This window comes from Callospermophilus lateralis, chromosome 15, assembly GCF_048772815.1.
Source record: "Callospermophilus lateralis isolate mCalLat2 chromosome 15, mCalLat2.hap1, whole genome shotgun sequence".
Taxonomy (NCBI): domain Eukaryota; kingdom Metazoa; phylum Chordata; class Mammalia; order Rodentia; family Sciuridae; genus Callospermophilus; species Callospermophilus lateralis.
Genome location: NC_135319.1, coordinates 57,826,756 through 57,841,660, shown reverse-complemented (window position 1 = coordinate 57,841,660; position 14,905 = coordinate 57,826,756). Strand labels below are relative to the sequence as shown.

The window sequence follows — 14,905 nt, the reverse complement described above, 5'->3', positions numbered from 1 at the left end:
TCATTTATTTTTTCAAATGTCAGCCCACCAGCCTGGTGCAAATATCAGTCATATCAGATCTCACACTTGATTTCCTGTCCTTAATGAACACTGAGATGTTTAGCCCTTGATGCTTGTGCTTAAAATAAGGCAACTTTGAAAGAAGGTTCTGGAAAACTGCAACAGTTATCTCTGTTCCATTCTTGTCCAGATATCTAGAGGTATTAAAAAATTTCCCTACATTATAGCCATTCTACTTTTTCCCTATTAAGAAAGGGGCAACCAGCCATTCATACTGTAATCTTGTCTGCTTGTAAACTATGATAGCAAAATCAGGTAAATTGAGCTTGAACAGAGATTCATAGAGTCTTCCACAGTGCCTTGGTGGAAGCACAGATCCTGCCTGAGGATGATTTTGAACACTCTCACTGATATTTCCAACATAGCTTTGGCAACATGATGAGTAAAGAAAAGCGAGATTCCATCAGCAAGGAAGACCTCGCCCGGGCCACCTTGGTCACCATCACCAACAACATTGGCTCCATTGCTCGGATGTGTGCACTGAATGAGGTAAAGCCTTAACCTGGGGAAAGCCATGTGTTTTTACTTATCATAGTGTGATAACTGTTGACTCTTAAGAAACTGCAGATCCTTGGGAAATCTGCTCTTTATTATATAGTTACACCTTAGAGAATAGGAGGTGTGTGTGTTGGAGGAGGGGGAAGAGTATGTGTTATATTTTTAAGCAGACACAAGCTGACAAATGGTAAACCATCAAACTGTGGAAACATGGTAAAATTCCAACCCATGTTGCAGCCTCTCTAACCATCATTGTGACCCTATGTTCACTGAAATGTGAGCAAAAGCTTTGGGCATCCTTGCAAATAATTCCAGATAAAATGCTTCCACTTGCAATGTCCGATATTCTCTTTGCTTTCAGCTTCTTTACAGTGTTGCCTTGTGGCATGGAGTTCAAGCAGCATTGTACAGGGCTATCAAAGCACAGAGAGCTTGCTACAGCAGAGGCTAGCTAGAGACCCAGGCACAAGAAGGGGTGGAGCTGGTGACAAAGCTTTACTAACATTGTTTTGAAACACTGCAAAATGGAACCCTTTTCTGAAATACAAGATTTGTAAAGTAGAACAACTCTCTCTTTCACCGAGGTCTGTCAGGAAGATAAGAAAAAGAAGTTGGGGTGTGGAACAGGTAATAGGAGAAATATTACTGATAGTAAATCAGTAACGGAGTTTGAAGAGGGCTCAAATTCTAAGTGTACAGCTCAATGAACTTTCTCACAGACACACAACCTGTATAGCCACAACCCAGATCAAGAAATAGAATAATACGGATACTTCGAAACCCTTCCTGGCCCTTCCCTGTTGAATAGAGGAATGTCAGAATATGAGGCATTCTTTGTTATGGGTGGGTGATAACCTTGCCTTTGAGCTTTGGGATTACAAAAGAGACACCTTCTTTACAACATTCCTAGCATATTTTGCTGACTTATGGGTCAAGGTCATAACTTTTTGGAAGTCCTCAGTTTGGGGATTAAGTGGGAGGCTGATAATTAGGTAAAAGTGTATTCCAGAGATATGCCCTTTTGAAGTCCACTTTGGTCATGGGATTCATTGTAACAGAGAGGTTATTTTTTTGGCATTAACCTAGAAAGGGTGTTTATCCAAGTAGCCAAACAAGCCCCACGACTAATATGTGTGTAGCTGGCTGTACTCACAGGCTCTGGAAGGTCAGATACATAGTTATGTCCCTTGCCACGTAGAGCAATAGCCGCCCTTTCCCCTACTTGCCATGGAGCGGCCTCTGCCATGCACTTCTGGCTGAAGTGAGCCAGCAGGTCTCTTCACAGGTATCATAATCCCTTTAGGGAGGAAAACAGATTTTATTTTTCTCTACATGAAAATGTAGTCATGTTGTATACTGGTTTGAGTAACTGGATGTTTCTGTTGGAGTTTAATGAATGAAGGCACTTGACCATTACCTAGGGGCCAAGGTTCCATTAGAGGGTGTTCATTCAGTGCTGGTTCCCAAGGGACACATCAGTGACCGGCATTGTTCCATTGCCCTGTGAGCACAGAAACTAAGTCGGCTGTCCTTGTGTTGCTCTCTAGATTCACTGACTTGAGAATCCTTGACTCCAGCCATTGCATGGATGAGGGCACCATGTTTACATTTTTGTTGTGATGATTGGAATGCTGTGAAATACTTTTCCATCCACTTTAAACTTTCATATTTCTGTTTTTGAATAGATAATATAAACATCTGCATTTTGTGTTTATAAGACAGCAGAATAAACATACAAGGAAGTGAGTTACCATTTCTACCCTATCACTCAATAGGAACCTTACTAGATAGAGGCAGCCCTTTGTTTTAGTTTTTGTTTGTTTGTTTCTGAATAAATATATACTTCCAAAGGTAGCAAACTCTACATAACCTTCTTTTTTAAAATAACAGCTTTGCTAAGATATAATTACATTCCATACAATTAATTCACTTTCTACATATTATTCTACATCTTGCCTAATTTCTCAGCTTTTTATTATGAAAATTGGTAAACATGCATAAAGGAATGAGAATAGTTCAGAGAACCTCCACATGTCCAACAGCTCAGACTCAGCAGTTATCAGGACTTTGCCACAATGCTTTATGTATTTTTCTTTCTTTCTCCTTGTACTCCTCTCAATTCCTTCTCTCTCTCTCTTTTTTTTTTTTTTTTGCTAGAATATCAGAAAGCAAATTCTAACCATTGTATCAGTCTATCTGTACTTCAGTGTGGATCTCTGAAAATATTGCCTCTTGCTTTTTTACATAACCTATCTTTTTTTTAATCTTTTTTTTATTGGTTATTCAAAACATTACAAAGATGCAGAATCACATCGGTTACACATCCACATTTTTACATAATACCATATTAGTAACTGTTGTATTCTGCTACCTTTCCTATCCTCTACTATCCCCCCTCCCCTCCCCTCCCATTTTCTCTCTCTACCCCATCTACTGTAATTCATTTCTCTCCTTATTTTTTTCCCATTTCCCTCACAACCTCTTATATGTAATTTTGTATAACAATGAGGGTCTCCTTCTATTTCCATGCAATTTCCCTTTTCTCTCTCTTTCCCTCCCACCTCATGACTCTGTTTAATGTTAATCTTTTCCTCCTGCTCTTCCTCCCTGCTCTGTTCTTAGTTGCTCTCATTATATCAAAGAAGACATTTGGCATTTGTTTTTTAGGGATTGGCTAGCTTCACTTAGCATAATCTGCTCTAATGCCATCCATTTCCTGCAAATTCCATGATTTTGTCATTTCTTAGTGCTGCGTAGTACTCCATTGTGTATAAATGCCACATTTTTTTAATCCATTCATCTATTGAGGGGCATCGGGGTTGGTTCCACAGTCTAGCTATTGTGAATTGTGCTGCTATGAATATCGATGTGGCAGTATCCCTGTAGTACGCTCTTTTAAGGTCTTCAGGGAATAGTCCGAGAAGGGCAAAAGCTGGGTCAAATGGTGGTTCCATTCCCAGCTTTCCCAGGAATCTCCATACTGCTTTCCATATTGGCCGCACCAATTTGCAGTCCCACCAGCAATGTACAAGAGTACCCTTTTCCCCACATCCTCGCCAGCACTTGTTGTTGTTTGACTTCATAATGGCTGCCAATCTTACTGGAGTGAGATGATATCTTAGGGTGGTTTTGATTTGCATTTCTCTGACTGCTAGAGATGGTGAGCATTTTTTCATGTACTTGTTGATTGATTGTATGTCCTCCTCTGAGAAGTGTCTGTTCAAGTCTTTGGCCCATTTGTTGATTGGGTTATTTGTTTTCTTATTGTTTAATTTTTTGAGTTCTTTGTATACTCTGGATATTAGGGCTCTATCTGAAGTGTGAGGAGTAAAAATTTGTTCCCATGATGTAGGCTCCCTGTTTACCTCTCTTATTGTTTCTCTTGCTGAGAAAAAACTTTTTAGTTTAAGTAAGTCCCATTTGTTGATTCTTGTACATAACCTATCTTGAGATTGTTCATATCAATATATTTTAAACTTTCATTTTTAATGACTACATAGCATCCTAACATATTGATATGCAGTTATTGATTTGGTTACTTTTCTAATGATATTTGTTTTATTTCTAGTCTCTGAAAAGCCTGCAGTGTATTTATTTATGAATACACACATATTTGTATACACACACGTTTTGCATACATGTCAATATATCTGGCAGATAAACTCCCAGAAGGGAAATTGCTGAGTCAAAGGATATGTTCACTATAATTTTGACAGATATTACAAAGTGCCCTTCATAAAAGTGGTTTTAATTTATATTCCCACCAAGCAGAGCATAAAAGTATAAGCTTCTTTACCCATTTCTATATTACATTGTTGGTTTTTTTCTTATTCGTTCATAGGACTTCTTTATTTGATAAAAATACATTTTATTTGACATGTACTTAAAATTTTTGCTATTGCTTTCCATTTGGATTTGCTTGAGGTGATGTTTTTCCTCTGAATTAAGTGTTTAAAAATTTTAAAGTAAATATATCAATTTTCAATGAATTCTTAGTATTATACCCCTTGTACTTCGATATTATTTTTAGAAAAAATTTATTCTTCTAATGTCTTTATTTTTTTTCCTTTAAAAAAAACTTTTTAAATTTTTTGTTGTTGTAGTTGGGCACAATACTTTATTTTACTTGTTGATTTTTAGGTAGTGCTAAAAATCGAACCCAGTGCCTCACACATGCTAGGGAAACACTGTACCACTGAGCCACAACCACAGCCCAAACATTTGCAACTTTTAATCACCTGAAATATATTTGAAACATGGAATGCTTCTCAGTTTTGTTTTGTTTTTGTTTTTTGTAAATACTGGGGATTGAACCCAAGGGCACTCCACCGAGCTAAATCCCCAGCTCTTTTTATTTTTTATTTTAAGATAAGGTATTGCTAAATTGCCTAGACTGGTCTTGAGCATGTGATCCTCCTGCCTGACCCCCAAAAGTAGCTGGACTTACCAGTATACACCACCACACCTGGTGCTCATCAGCTTTTTGTTGTTGTTGTTGTAGATGAACACAGTACCTTTATTTTATTTATTTATTTTTATGAGGTGCTGATGATCAAACCCAGTGCCTCATATGTGCTAGGCAAGCACTGTGCCACTGAGCCACAACCCCAGCCCCTCTCATCAGCTTTTTTTTTTTCTAGTTGTTGATGGACCTTTATTTTATTTATTTACTTACGTGGTGCTGAGAATCAAACCCAGTTCCTTATGCACACTAGGCAAGAGCTCTACCACTGAGCCACAACCCCAGCCCTCTCATCAGCTTTTAATGCTACTTCTACTCCTTCTGGCTTCTCCCAGAGTAATGCAGGACTCAACTTTGAGCAAGTCCTACCTTGAGCTCTAAATTTAATCAAATTCTTTTTTAAACTGAGTTTCTTACTTTGAGTGTTCCTTTCCACTTCTTAGTCTGGATAGTTTGTGACTACAGTTCTATTTTTAATAAAAACTTATTAAAATTACCTGACCCCTCTACCCATAGGAAATTTCCAGTGGCTAATGGCTTCATAAATGTGCATTGCTAAAACTTAAGACAGTTAAAAGGCGATGCTCCTAGACCTTGATTACTCCTGATAGACTGAGCAGAAAATAATGGCACTTTCAAAGACTCTTGCTTTTGATGTAAGCGGTCCTAGCAACTGGCACTCTTCTGAGTGAGTGGTGAGCAGCCTCTGCATGCAGACAGGCTAGGCTCAGTCTTAAGCTTAAGAAGTACCTGGGAAAGTAGGAAGGGCTGCTAGTACAGCTGGAGGGGAAGCTTGCAGGATTTGAAGCATGTCTGCATGGACAGGAGAGAAAAGGAATATTCTTAAGTGTGTGTTTAGAATGCAAATCTATATCCATGATAACAAAAAATACAAATGGAGTTTTTTAAAAATATTTTTTGGTTGTCAATGGACCTTTATTTAATTAATTTGTTTATATGGGGTGCTAAGTGTCGAACCCAGTTTCTCACACACACTAGACGAGCACTCTACCACTGAGCCATGACCCCAGCCCCATATGGAGTTTTTGTTACCATGTTTTGACCCATATGTGGACCAAACAGGATATTCCACCACCATACATCCTGAGGGCAGAGATGGAGTGTTGTGTCCTTCTTATATCCCCAGTGTTCAGCCTAGAGTAAACAGCGAAAGTCATTTGATGAATCCACCATGCCATAGCCGTTTCTTCTGTGAGTTGGTTGTAATTATATTTTATACTTGGAAGTTTAGGAAATTAAAGAAATGCACAAGAAAATTTAGCTAAACTTGAACTTCAATTATGATGATATATATTAATTATATGGAGCTGAACCACATGTCAGACCCAACACAATCTGATAACACTTGCAAACAATCCTGATGTCAGTTTCTGCTTTGTCCAACTAAAATATCCCCCTCCTATTCTTCCAGAGTGCACTGTGAGGTTTGCTCAGCTTCATTTTGGAGATACCAAAGTGGTTCACTGTGCAAGCTTCTATACAATGACATACAGAACATTGGGATCTTTGCCAATGGTATTTTTCTGCCATGGTTCAATTGTTTGTCTTTAATTTTTTTTTCCAGAATATTGACAGAGTTGTGTTTGTTGGGAATTTTCTCAGAATCAATATGGTCTCCATGAAGCTGCTAGCATATGCCATGGATTTTTGGTCCAAAGGACAACTGAAGGCTCTGTTTTTGGAACATGAGGTGGGTTGAGTTTCCACAGACTGAATTGTTCTACATGGAGTGTAGGTTGATTAACATATGAGTGGGTCTCTTCATTTTATAACTGGTCAAGTAGAAATGTTGCTAATTTAAACTTTGCATTTATGCAAAGGATAACAAAGAGCTACAGAAAGTTTGGGGGCAGGGGATAGGATGCTGAGGATTGAACTCAGAGGCTCTTCACCACTGAGCTGCATTCCAAGTCTTTTTTATTTTTCACTTTGAGACAGGGTCTCTGTAAATTGTGAGTCTTGCTAAATTGCTGAAGTTGGCCTCAAATTTGTGGTCCTTTTGTCTCAGGCTCCCGAGTTGCTGGGGTTCCAGGCATGTGTCACTGTGCAGGCTTGCCAGAAAATGGAAGCTTTTTATCTAATAATTAGGACTGGTAGTTGGTTAATTAAAAAAAAAAAAAAAAAAGCCACTGGAAAAGTAGATTAATATAACGCTTGTAGAAAACTGGATGTTTCTCAGAAACTACCCTAGGACTTAGCAATCCCACTTCTGGGTATTTACCCAAAGAGATTTGAAATCAGGATATTGAAAAGTTGTCTGCCTGCCAATGTTTATTACAGATTATTCACAATAACTAAGAAATGAAATCAATCTAAGTGTTCATCATCAGCAACACATGAATGGATAAAGAAAATATGATATCTAATAGAATACAATGCAGCCTTAAAAGCAAAAGAAATTCTGTCATTTGTGACAACATGAATAAAATTAGACAACAAGATGCTAAATGAAATAGGTCAAACTCAGAAAAATAAATGTCACATGTTCTCACTTACATGTGGAATCTTTTTCTTTCTTCTTTTTCTTTCTTCTTCTTCTTCTTTTTTTCTTTTTTTGGTACAAGGATTGAACCCAGGGGTGCTTAACCACTGAGCCACATTCCCAGCCCCTTTTTATATTTTATTTATAGAAGGTGTCTCACTTAGTTGCTAAAGTCCTTGCTAAGTTGCTGAGGCAGGCCTTGAACTTAAGATCCTCCTGCTTCAACCTCCTGAGTGGATGGGATTATAGGCGTGTGCCACCACACCTGGCATGGGTAGAATCTTAAAGAACTGAACTCATGAAAGCAGAATGGTGGTTACAGAGGCTGGGAGTTGGCAAGAATGAGGAAATGATGGTCATAGGGTACAAAATTAGATAGGAGAAGTAAGTCTTTTTTGAGATCTACTGCACAGTGTGGTGAACAGTGTATTGTATATTTCAAAATTGTCTTGAGACTAAATTTCAGATATTCTCACTGCAAAAAAAAATGGCTATGTATTTGAAGTAACAGATATGTTGGTTAGTTTGATTTAATCATCCCATTGAATTGAAAAGTCATAATATCACTTTTGTACCCCATAAATATATATAATTACTAATTGTCAATCACTGATAAAATGTATTTATTTGTTTATTTACTTACTTACTTATTTATTTATATTATTGTGGGAATTGGGGCCAGGGGCACTCTACCACTGAGCTTCATCTATAGCCCTTTTCACTTTTGAGACAGGAGCTCAATAAGTTGCCAAGACTGACCTAGAACTTGTGATCCTCCTGCTTCGGTCTCCCAAGTTGCAGGGATTACAGGTGTGCACTAACATGCCCGTTTTAAAAAAACTTTAAAGTCAGTTAAAATAGGTTATCATTTAAAAAAGCATCTCCCTACTCTAACCAGTCTTTTCAGTGTAGGACCAAAATTCCATTTTTGAGAATGGTTTATGTGATTAGGGCACTACTGTTTTCTGTAAGTATGTAACTTCTTGGATTTTCAGTTTGTTTCTTTTAAGTGGATCAAGAAAGATACTTATGGAGCAGTTAAGTTGTAGAATCCTTCTAGTTTTTTTCCTCTTTCATGTTGTGGCATCCACCTAAGTAAAGAGCAATGGCTTGTGACCACCTTTTTCAGCTTTGCTGAATTTTCATAAAACTGATCATCAATTTGCACTTTGTTGGTTTATATGGTCATAATTAGATTGTTACCTAAACAATGAAACCCTTAAAAACAACTGTGAGATAAACACAGCTGATTCTTGGCAAGTAAGCAGCTTCACTTGTGAGAACAGATATTCTTGGGCTACTAAGAGGAGCCTACCAGCCTTGAGAGGTGAGCATATCTGGCTGATAGTGACCTTGTTAACATGAGAAACAGCACCAGTTAATACAGGGCATCTTTGATAAGGGCATTTCTACATAACATAGATCAAGTGGGGGGCCCTCTTTTCTTTTCCCCATTGCTTCTATCCCCCTTTAAAACCAGTGCTGTATAGAGATAGTATTCATCACAAGCAGTACCTAATCTCTTGTGCATATTGCTGCAGAAAAATATTGAGAACTAGTATTGTAAATTTCAGTTGTAATGAATGGCATTTTCTTATCTTCCAAACTGAATTATTTATTTGAGAAGCTACTGGTAAATTTAGAAGTTATTTAGAGATCTTTACATCCATATTTTGTTTTCTTAATGTATATACAACAGTAAGAACTTAAATATAAATAGGTTCCCATGATAGAAATTAATACTGAAAGTCCTTTCCTTCCTTCCTTCTTTCTTTCTTCCAGCAGGATTAAAACCCAGTTATGAGGCTTGTTTTGGTTGAAGGAGAATAAGATCCCAGAACCTTCATTCCTTCATCCCCCCAAAGAGATTCTGCTTATTTATGAAGTTTTCATGATGTAAGGTTTTGTTTGAAAAATAGAGAAGCATCACAGCTTTTAAAAAACATAATTTAAAGGAAAATAAAGAAAACTACTGTTCTGCTCTAATACAGTTGTCGTATTTAGCACTAAAAAATGCAGGATGCTTGATTATTTTATCTGGCATTTAACTGTACTTTATTCGGCAACTTTATGTCCAGATCTTCTTGCCTTAATGTAGAGAACAAGACATAGAAGCTGGCAGGGACAAGAAGTCATCTCCAAGGTCAAACAGGTAGTTGGTGGCAAGATAGAAAACAGACCTAACGTTTTAGGAAAATTCAATTCTATAGGTCAACATGTAGTCAGTCACCAGTATCATTGAACCATCCTAAACCATTGTGGGTGGTGGATTTGATTTATTACCATTTATCATAACTCAGACTCTCCAGCTAGTGAACTGCTTAAGCAAAAGTGTTCCTTAGAAAATTTTCTACATTCTTAAGTTCACTCTGGGTTAAACAAGCTTTACCAGAGACTATTATGGAGGGACAACTTTTGGGAGACTCTGATTTAGTTGGTGACTTTCTAGTCACTTGCCCTGCTGTTAGGAGACCTTACTCACTCAATTTCTCTTTCATTCAACTAATGTTATGGTGGAACATCCTTTAGGTAGTATAGTTAGCAGTTCAGAGCACAACTTTTATTGACTGTGAGATCTTAGATTATGATATCTCTCCCTCTGTTTTAACATTTGCAAAATGAAACAATAATATTTGTCTCATAGAGTTACTGTGATGATTGAATGAGTACATTCACCCCACATGCTTAGAATAATTTCTAGTGCCTAGTGAGGCCTCAATCAAACTTAGCTGGAAGCAGCAGCAGCAAAGGCCCTGACATGTCCTGATATGTTTGCACCTATCTCAGCAGTAAATGCAGAGTCTGGTAAATGCCAGAGGGTGAAGTCTCCAGACTTTTGTAAAATAACCCAAACTGAATATTTGTGTGTTGTCCCTCCCAACCCAATTCACCTGTTAAAACACTAATCTTCCAGAGGATGGTATTAGGAGGTAGGCCTTGGAGAATGGTCAGATCATAAGGGTTGAGTCTCATGAATAGGATTAGCATCCTTATAAGAAAGGCCCAAGAGAGCTGCCTTGCAACCTGTGGCCATATGAGGTTACAATGAGAAAGACAGCAGTCTATGAAGAACTGGCCCTCGCCAGACATCTTGATCATGGACTTCCCAACTTCTAGAAGTCTTAATAAATAAATTGCAGTTGTTTCTGAACTACCCTGTCTTTGGGACTTTTATATATAGCAGCTCAATAGGCTAAAATGAAAGTTGCTAAAATGTGTTTTTAGTTTCTTTTCATCTTCACAGAGCTTGGGCTTACGTTTTACAGATGGGCAAAATGAGGCTGCAGCTGACTTAAGGGCCTTCCTCAGATTTTCTGAGGGAAATTTAGGGTTTTCTTCCATGAGATGCAGATTTGATGTCAGATAAACGTGGGTGTTGAGCCCTTCCACAAGTTGCATAACCCTGACAGGGTAATTTATTACCTTTCTTTTCTCATCTGAAATAATAGTGTGGATTTTGCCATGGCAAAAGTTAAAATGAAATACAGCTATTATACTAGAAGTATCCAGCACTTAGCACATAACTTGTGCCAGATATCTTTCTAAACACTTTATATATTTAACCTGTATAGTACATATATATAAAGCAAGTAGTCATTCAAATAAATGTATTGTTGTTGCTGTTGTTATTCCACCATGTATGTTTGTTCATTTTGCTGTACTGGGGATTGAACCCATGGCCTTACACATGCTAGACACACTCTCTATCACTGAGCTATATCCCCAGCTTAAGAATTCAGTTTTAAAATTTTCTCTTTCCTGTAAGGGGCACCATTTCTAGAATTATGAAAAATAAGAGGTCTTTGGCTAAGGTTCCAAGACATTCCTACAGAAGTTTTCCTTTATTTTTGTAGGGTTATTTTGGAGCTGTTGGGGCATTGTTGGAACTGTTCAAAATAACCGATGACCAGTAGAAAAGAACAGTAGAGGGAACAGCCTCCTGTGAGGACAGAGAGCTGAAAGGTACTGCTGGAGAAGGAGAAAATCGCTGTGGATGGAAGCCAAGCCATTATGGCAGAGGAACCTGCTGGATTTGTAAATAATCTAAAATTCTTCTAGCTGATCTTTGACTCTTAGGTTTTGAGCTTATGATTTAAAATGGGAAATAAAAGAGTTTTTTCTGTATACTGTATTTTTTAAAAAAAATAATAATTTGTGCAGTGTGGCCAAACCCACCAATTTTATGCATTAACTTTGAAAAATTGTATGGTGTCTAGAAGGACCTGAAATTTTTCTTTTCTATTCATTTTTCTTCTGGGGTTTACTGATCGGTGTGGTAATTTTAACTTCATTTAGTAATTACTCTAGGAGATTTTACCTTTACTTATATTTTTCATGACGTTTCATGATTTGCTGTTGGTTTCAAATGAAACTACAAATCTGGCATGTTTTACTGTGAACACTTTTTTTTGTTTGTATGCTTTTTTCTTTTTTTTTTTTTTTCTTGTCCTTTCTGTTTGAATGTCTTATGAAAAACATGAGTCCCTCCCCCTGTTTTTGTTATCCTCTGATCTCCCTCTCCCCTACCCACAATCTATCTTTAATGTAATTGTTCATATCAATCAAGGTGCTGACCAACTCAATACAAAGTTAAAACACACAATCCAAAGCTCTCAAAAGTGCCCATGAGGAGAAGACTCTAAATGTGTTAATGAATTTAATGAGTCTGGCAAAAGTTGAAAATGATATGCAATTTTATCTTATCCCTTATAAATATAGTGATTCGCTGGATTTGTTTTATGCTGTGTTATATTAAATTGAATTATCCTATGATGAAATGCCTTCATCCATGTAATCCTTGTGCATGAAGTTTGGAACTTATTGGGAAAAGCTTCCCAGCAGATGAACTATCACATGAAGGGGAAGTCATGCATTGAGTGTCAGGTAGTAATAACTGTTTTGTATGTTTATGTACCTAGATGCTTTGTAACAAGACATCTTAAATAATAATGTTAATTTTTTTCATTTTTAATATTTTAAACTGAAAACTGTACTTTCACCCCAGTTTCTAAAATTAAAAAATAATTTATAATACTGATCTCTATATATTTTTTTTTTATTTTTTGAGAGATTCCTTTAAGACTGATGGGTAACTTTCAAGTGAGGGTCTTGTACATAGAACACATGAGATCTTATAATCTTTTGGGTGGAGCCTGTCGATGAAAGGGATTTTTGAAGAGCAGTGCAGTTGCTCCATGATAATGTTCCCTTTTCCACCTTTTGAGCACCACCTTTAATTTTGATATCTTCAAATCTTGAGGAAGTTGATGCTAATTGAAAAATTCACTTGTCTGGTTAAAATAAAACCCATTTCTGTTGTGATGTTTTTAGTGTATATGTTATTTTCATTTCTTAATCTTCATCTTCACATTATCTGCTTTGTACTGTAAAATGACTCTGTGTTGTACTTTTTTGCTCTACATTTCATAATTTGAGGCTTTAATGAGTGTGGTAAGATCCGAAAGTGTCTTTAGTTGAAGCTGTAGCCCCTTATACGACTGATTCCTTGACTGACTCCTTAATGCCAAACTATTGCTGCTGCATTTAGTAATTCCAAAGGAGTTTGTAATTTGCTCATCACAAACACATTTTATCAGCTGTTGCCTGGCTTACAAAAATTCAAGCAACTAAGAGTGGGTATTCTTGAAAATGATATTATCTAAAATTAGTGTCTTTCATGGTCTCTTATCAGGAAACAGCAGACCTTATTGCAGATCATGGTTCTACAAAGGAAATCAGGGCAAGTTAGTGTGACTCTATGTACTTTGGTTTTGTTTTGGGCACTGGGTGCTGACCCCAGGAACACATTACCACTGAGCTACGTCTCTAGTCCTTCTTATTTTTTTATTTTGAGGCAGGGTCTCACTAAGTTGTTGAGGAGTTTGATAAGATGTGAGGCTGGTGTCCAACTTAGAATCCTCCTGCCTCAGCGGGGAATACAGGCGTGGATCATCATGCCCAACTGACTATATGTACTTTTGATTATTTAAAATCATTTGATCTCTCATTACAAACATTTAAAACATGGTTTATCTGAGGAAATACATTATTTCATTATATAAATATCAGTTGGCTACAAGTAGCCAGCCTATTTCACTTGAATTACAGAAATTTTCTTAGAGTCAGCACCACAGAGAAATTTGGCAAAACTCAGAGTTTTCATCTTGTGCTGTGTGAAATCAGGTGGATTTATTGTGAGACAGCTATCATACAATATTGTTTGGATGTGGCTTGGCCAGTTACTAGCTGTGTAGGCAAGTTGCTAAACCTCCCTAGTTTCCTCACCTGTAAAAATAGGACAAGTAATTGTTTTACAACCACATTGAAGGAGGACAAAGGTTAACACACAATAAATGCTTTTCCATGTTAGCAGTAATAAAAATATGTAGATGTTTTACATTAATGCATTAAATCAGTGATTTCTCACCTTCTGGGATGAGGAAGTTGATGCTAATTTGAGCGTGGAGCTATTTTACAGATCTCCACATACCAGTACATATCCTCAATGCTCATTCACAATTCCAAAATCCCAAACTTAAAGAAATTTACCTTGATAGCTAACTTGGTAGCAAAAACTGATTTGAGCATTATTTATCCCAAATAATGGGACTTTTCACATGTTTTGTTGCTGAGCATTAATGTATTTGATTATAGGGTACTTACCCTACATTTTTGGGGTATTAAGTAATAAATGATTCTGACTTTTTAAAAAACTTCTTTTAGTTGTAGATGGACATAATACCTTTATTTAATTTTTTTATGTGGTGCTGGGGATCCGACCCAGTGCCTCACACATGCTAGGCAAGCGCTCTACCACTGAGCCACAACTCCAGCCCCCGATTCTGACTTTTGAAAACATATCTGAACCTAAGAATTTCAGATAAAGAGATGTAGCTTCTGCAGTACACATAGATTCAGAGTTCCCTGGTCGGGAATTATTCTTTTATTATTATTATTAATATACAAGGAGTATAGAAGTTACTCTGTACCAGGAAGGAGCTGAAGACCAAGAGCATTAGAGATTACATACAGAGATTATAACATCTGCTGTCCAGGAGAGAAGGACAGCAGTCTTAAGCCAAAGCATATAATAATGAGCCACAAGTGGCATTCATTTATTCATTCATTCACAAATATTTATGGCAGTAAACAAAATGAAGACCCACAATCACAGAACTTATATTACTCAATATATAATATAATGTTAGGTCAGTACTATAAAAAAAAAAGAGGGTAAACTAGGATACAGAGATAGGGAGGGGATAACTACTGAGGAAAATGAGAAAGGGAGAAATTCCTTTGGTTCATGTGGTTAAACATAACCTCTCAGAGGAGGTGACCTTTGATCAGAGTTGAATCAAGTTGGGAACACACTGTAAATA

The 14,905-nt window shown here is 37.1% G+C and overlaps 1 protein-coding gene across 2 annotated transcripts in view; it reads left to right on the top strand.

The window, feature by feature from the left end:
- The window catches only part of Pank1 (pantothenate kinase 1), a 64,756-nt gene extending 51,911 nt beyond the window's left edge, over positions 1–12,845 (top strand). For both annotated transcript variants that reach the window (XM_076834581.1, XM_076834582.1), the window contains exons 5-7: positions 426–549; positions 6,606–6,731; positions 11,378–12,845. In XM_076834581.1, the coding sequence (XP_076690696.1) occupies positions 426–549; positions 6,606–6,731; positions 11,378–11,437 (310 nt within the window). In that variant the 3' untranslated portion in view covers positions 11,438–12,845. The remainder of the gene's footprint in view (positions 1–425; positions 550–6,605; positions 6,732–11,377) is intronic.
- The last annotated feature ends 2,060 nt before the right edge of the window (positions 12,846–14,905 follow it).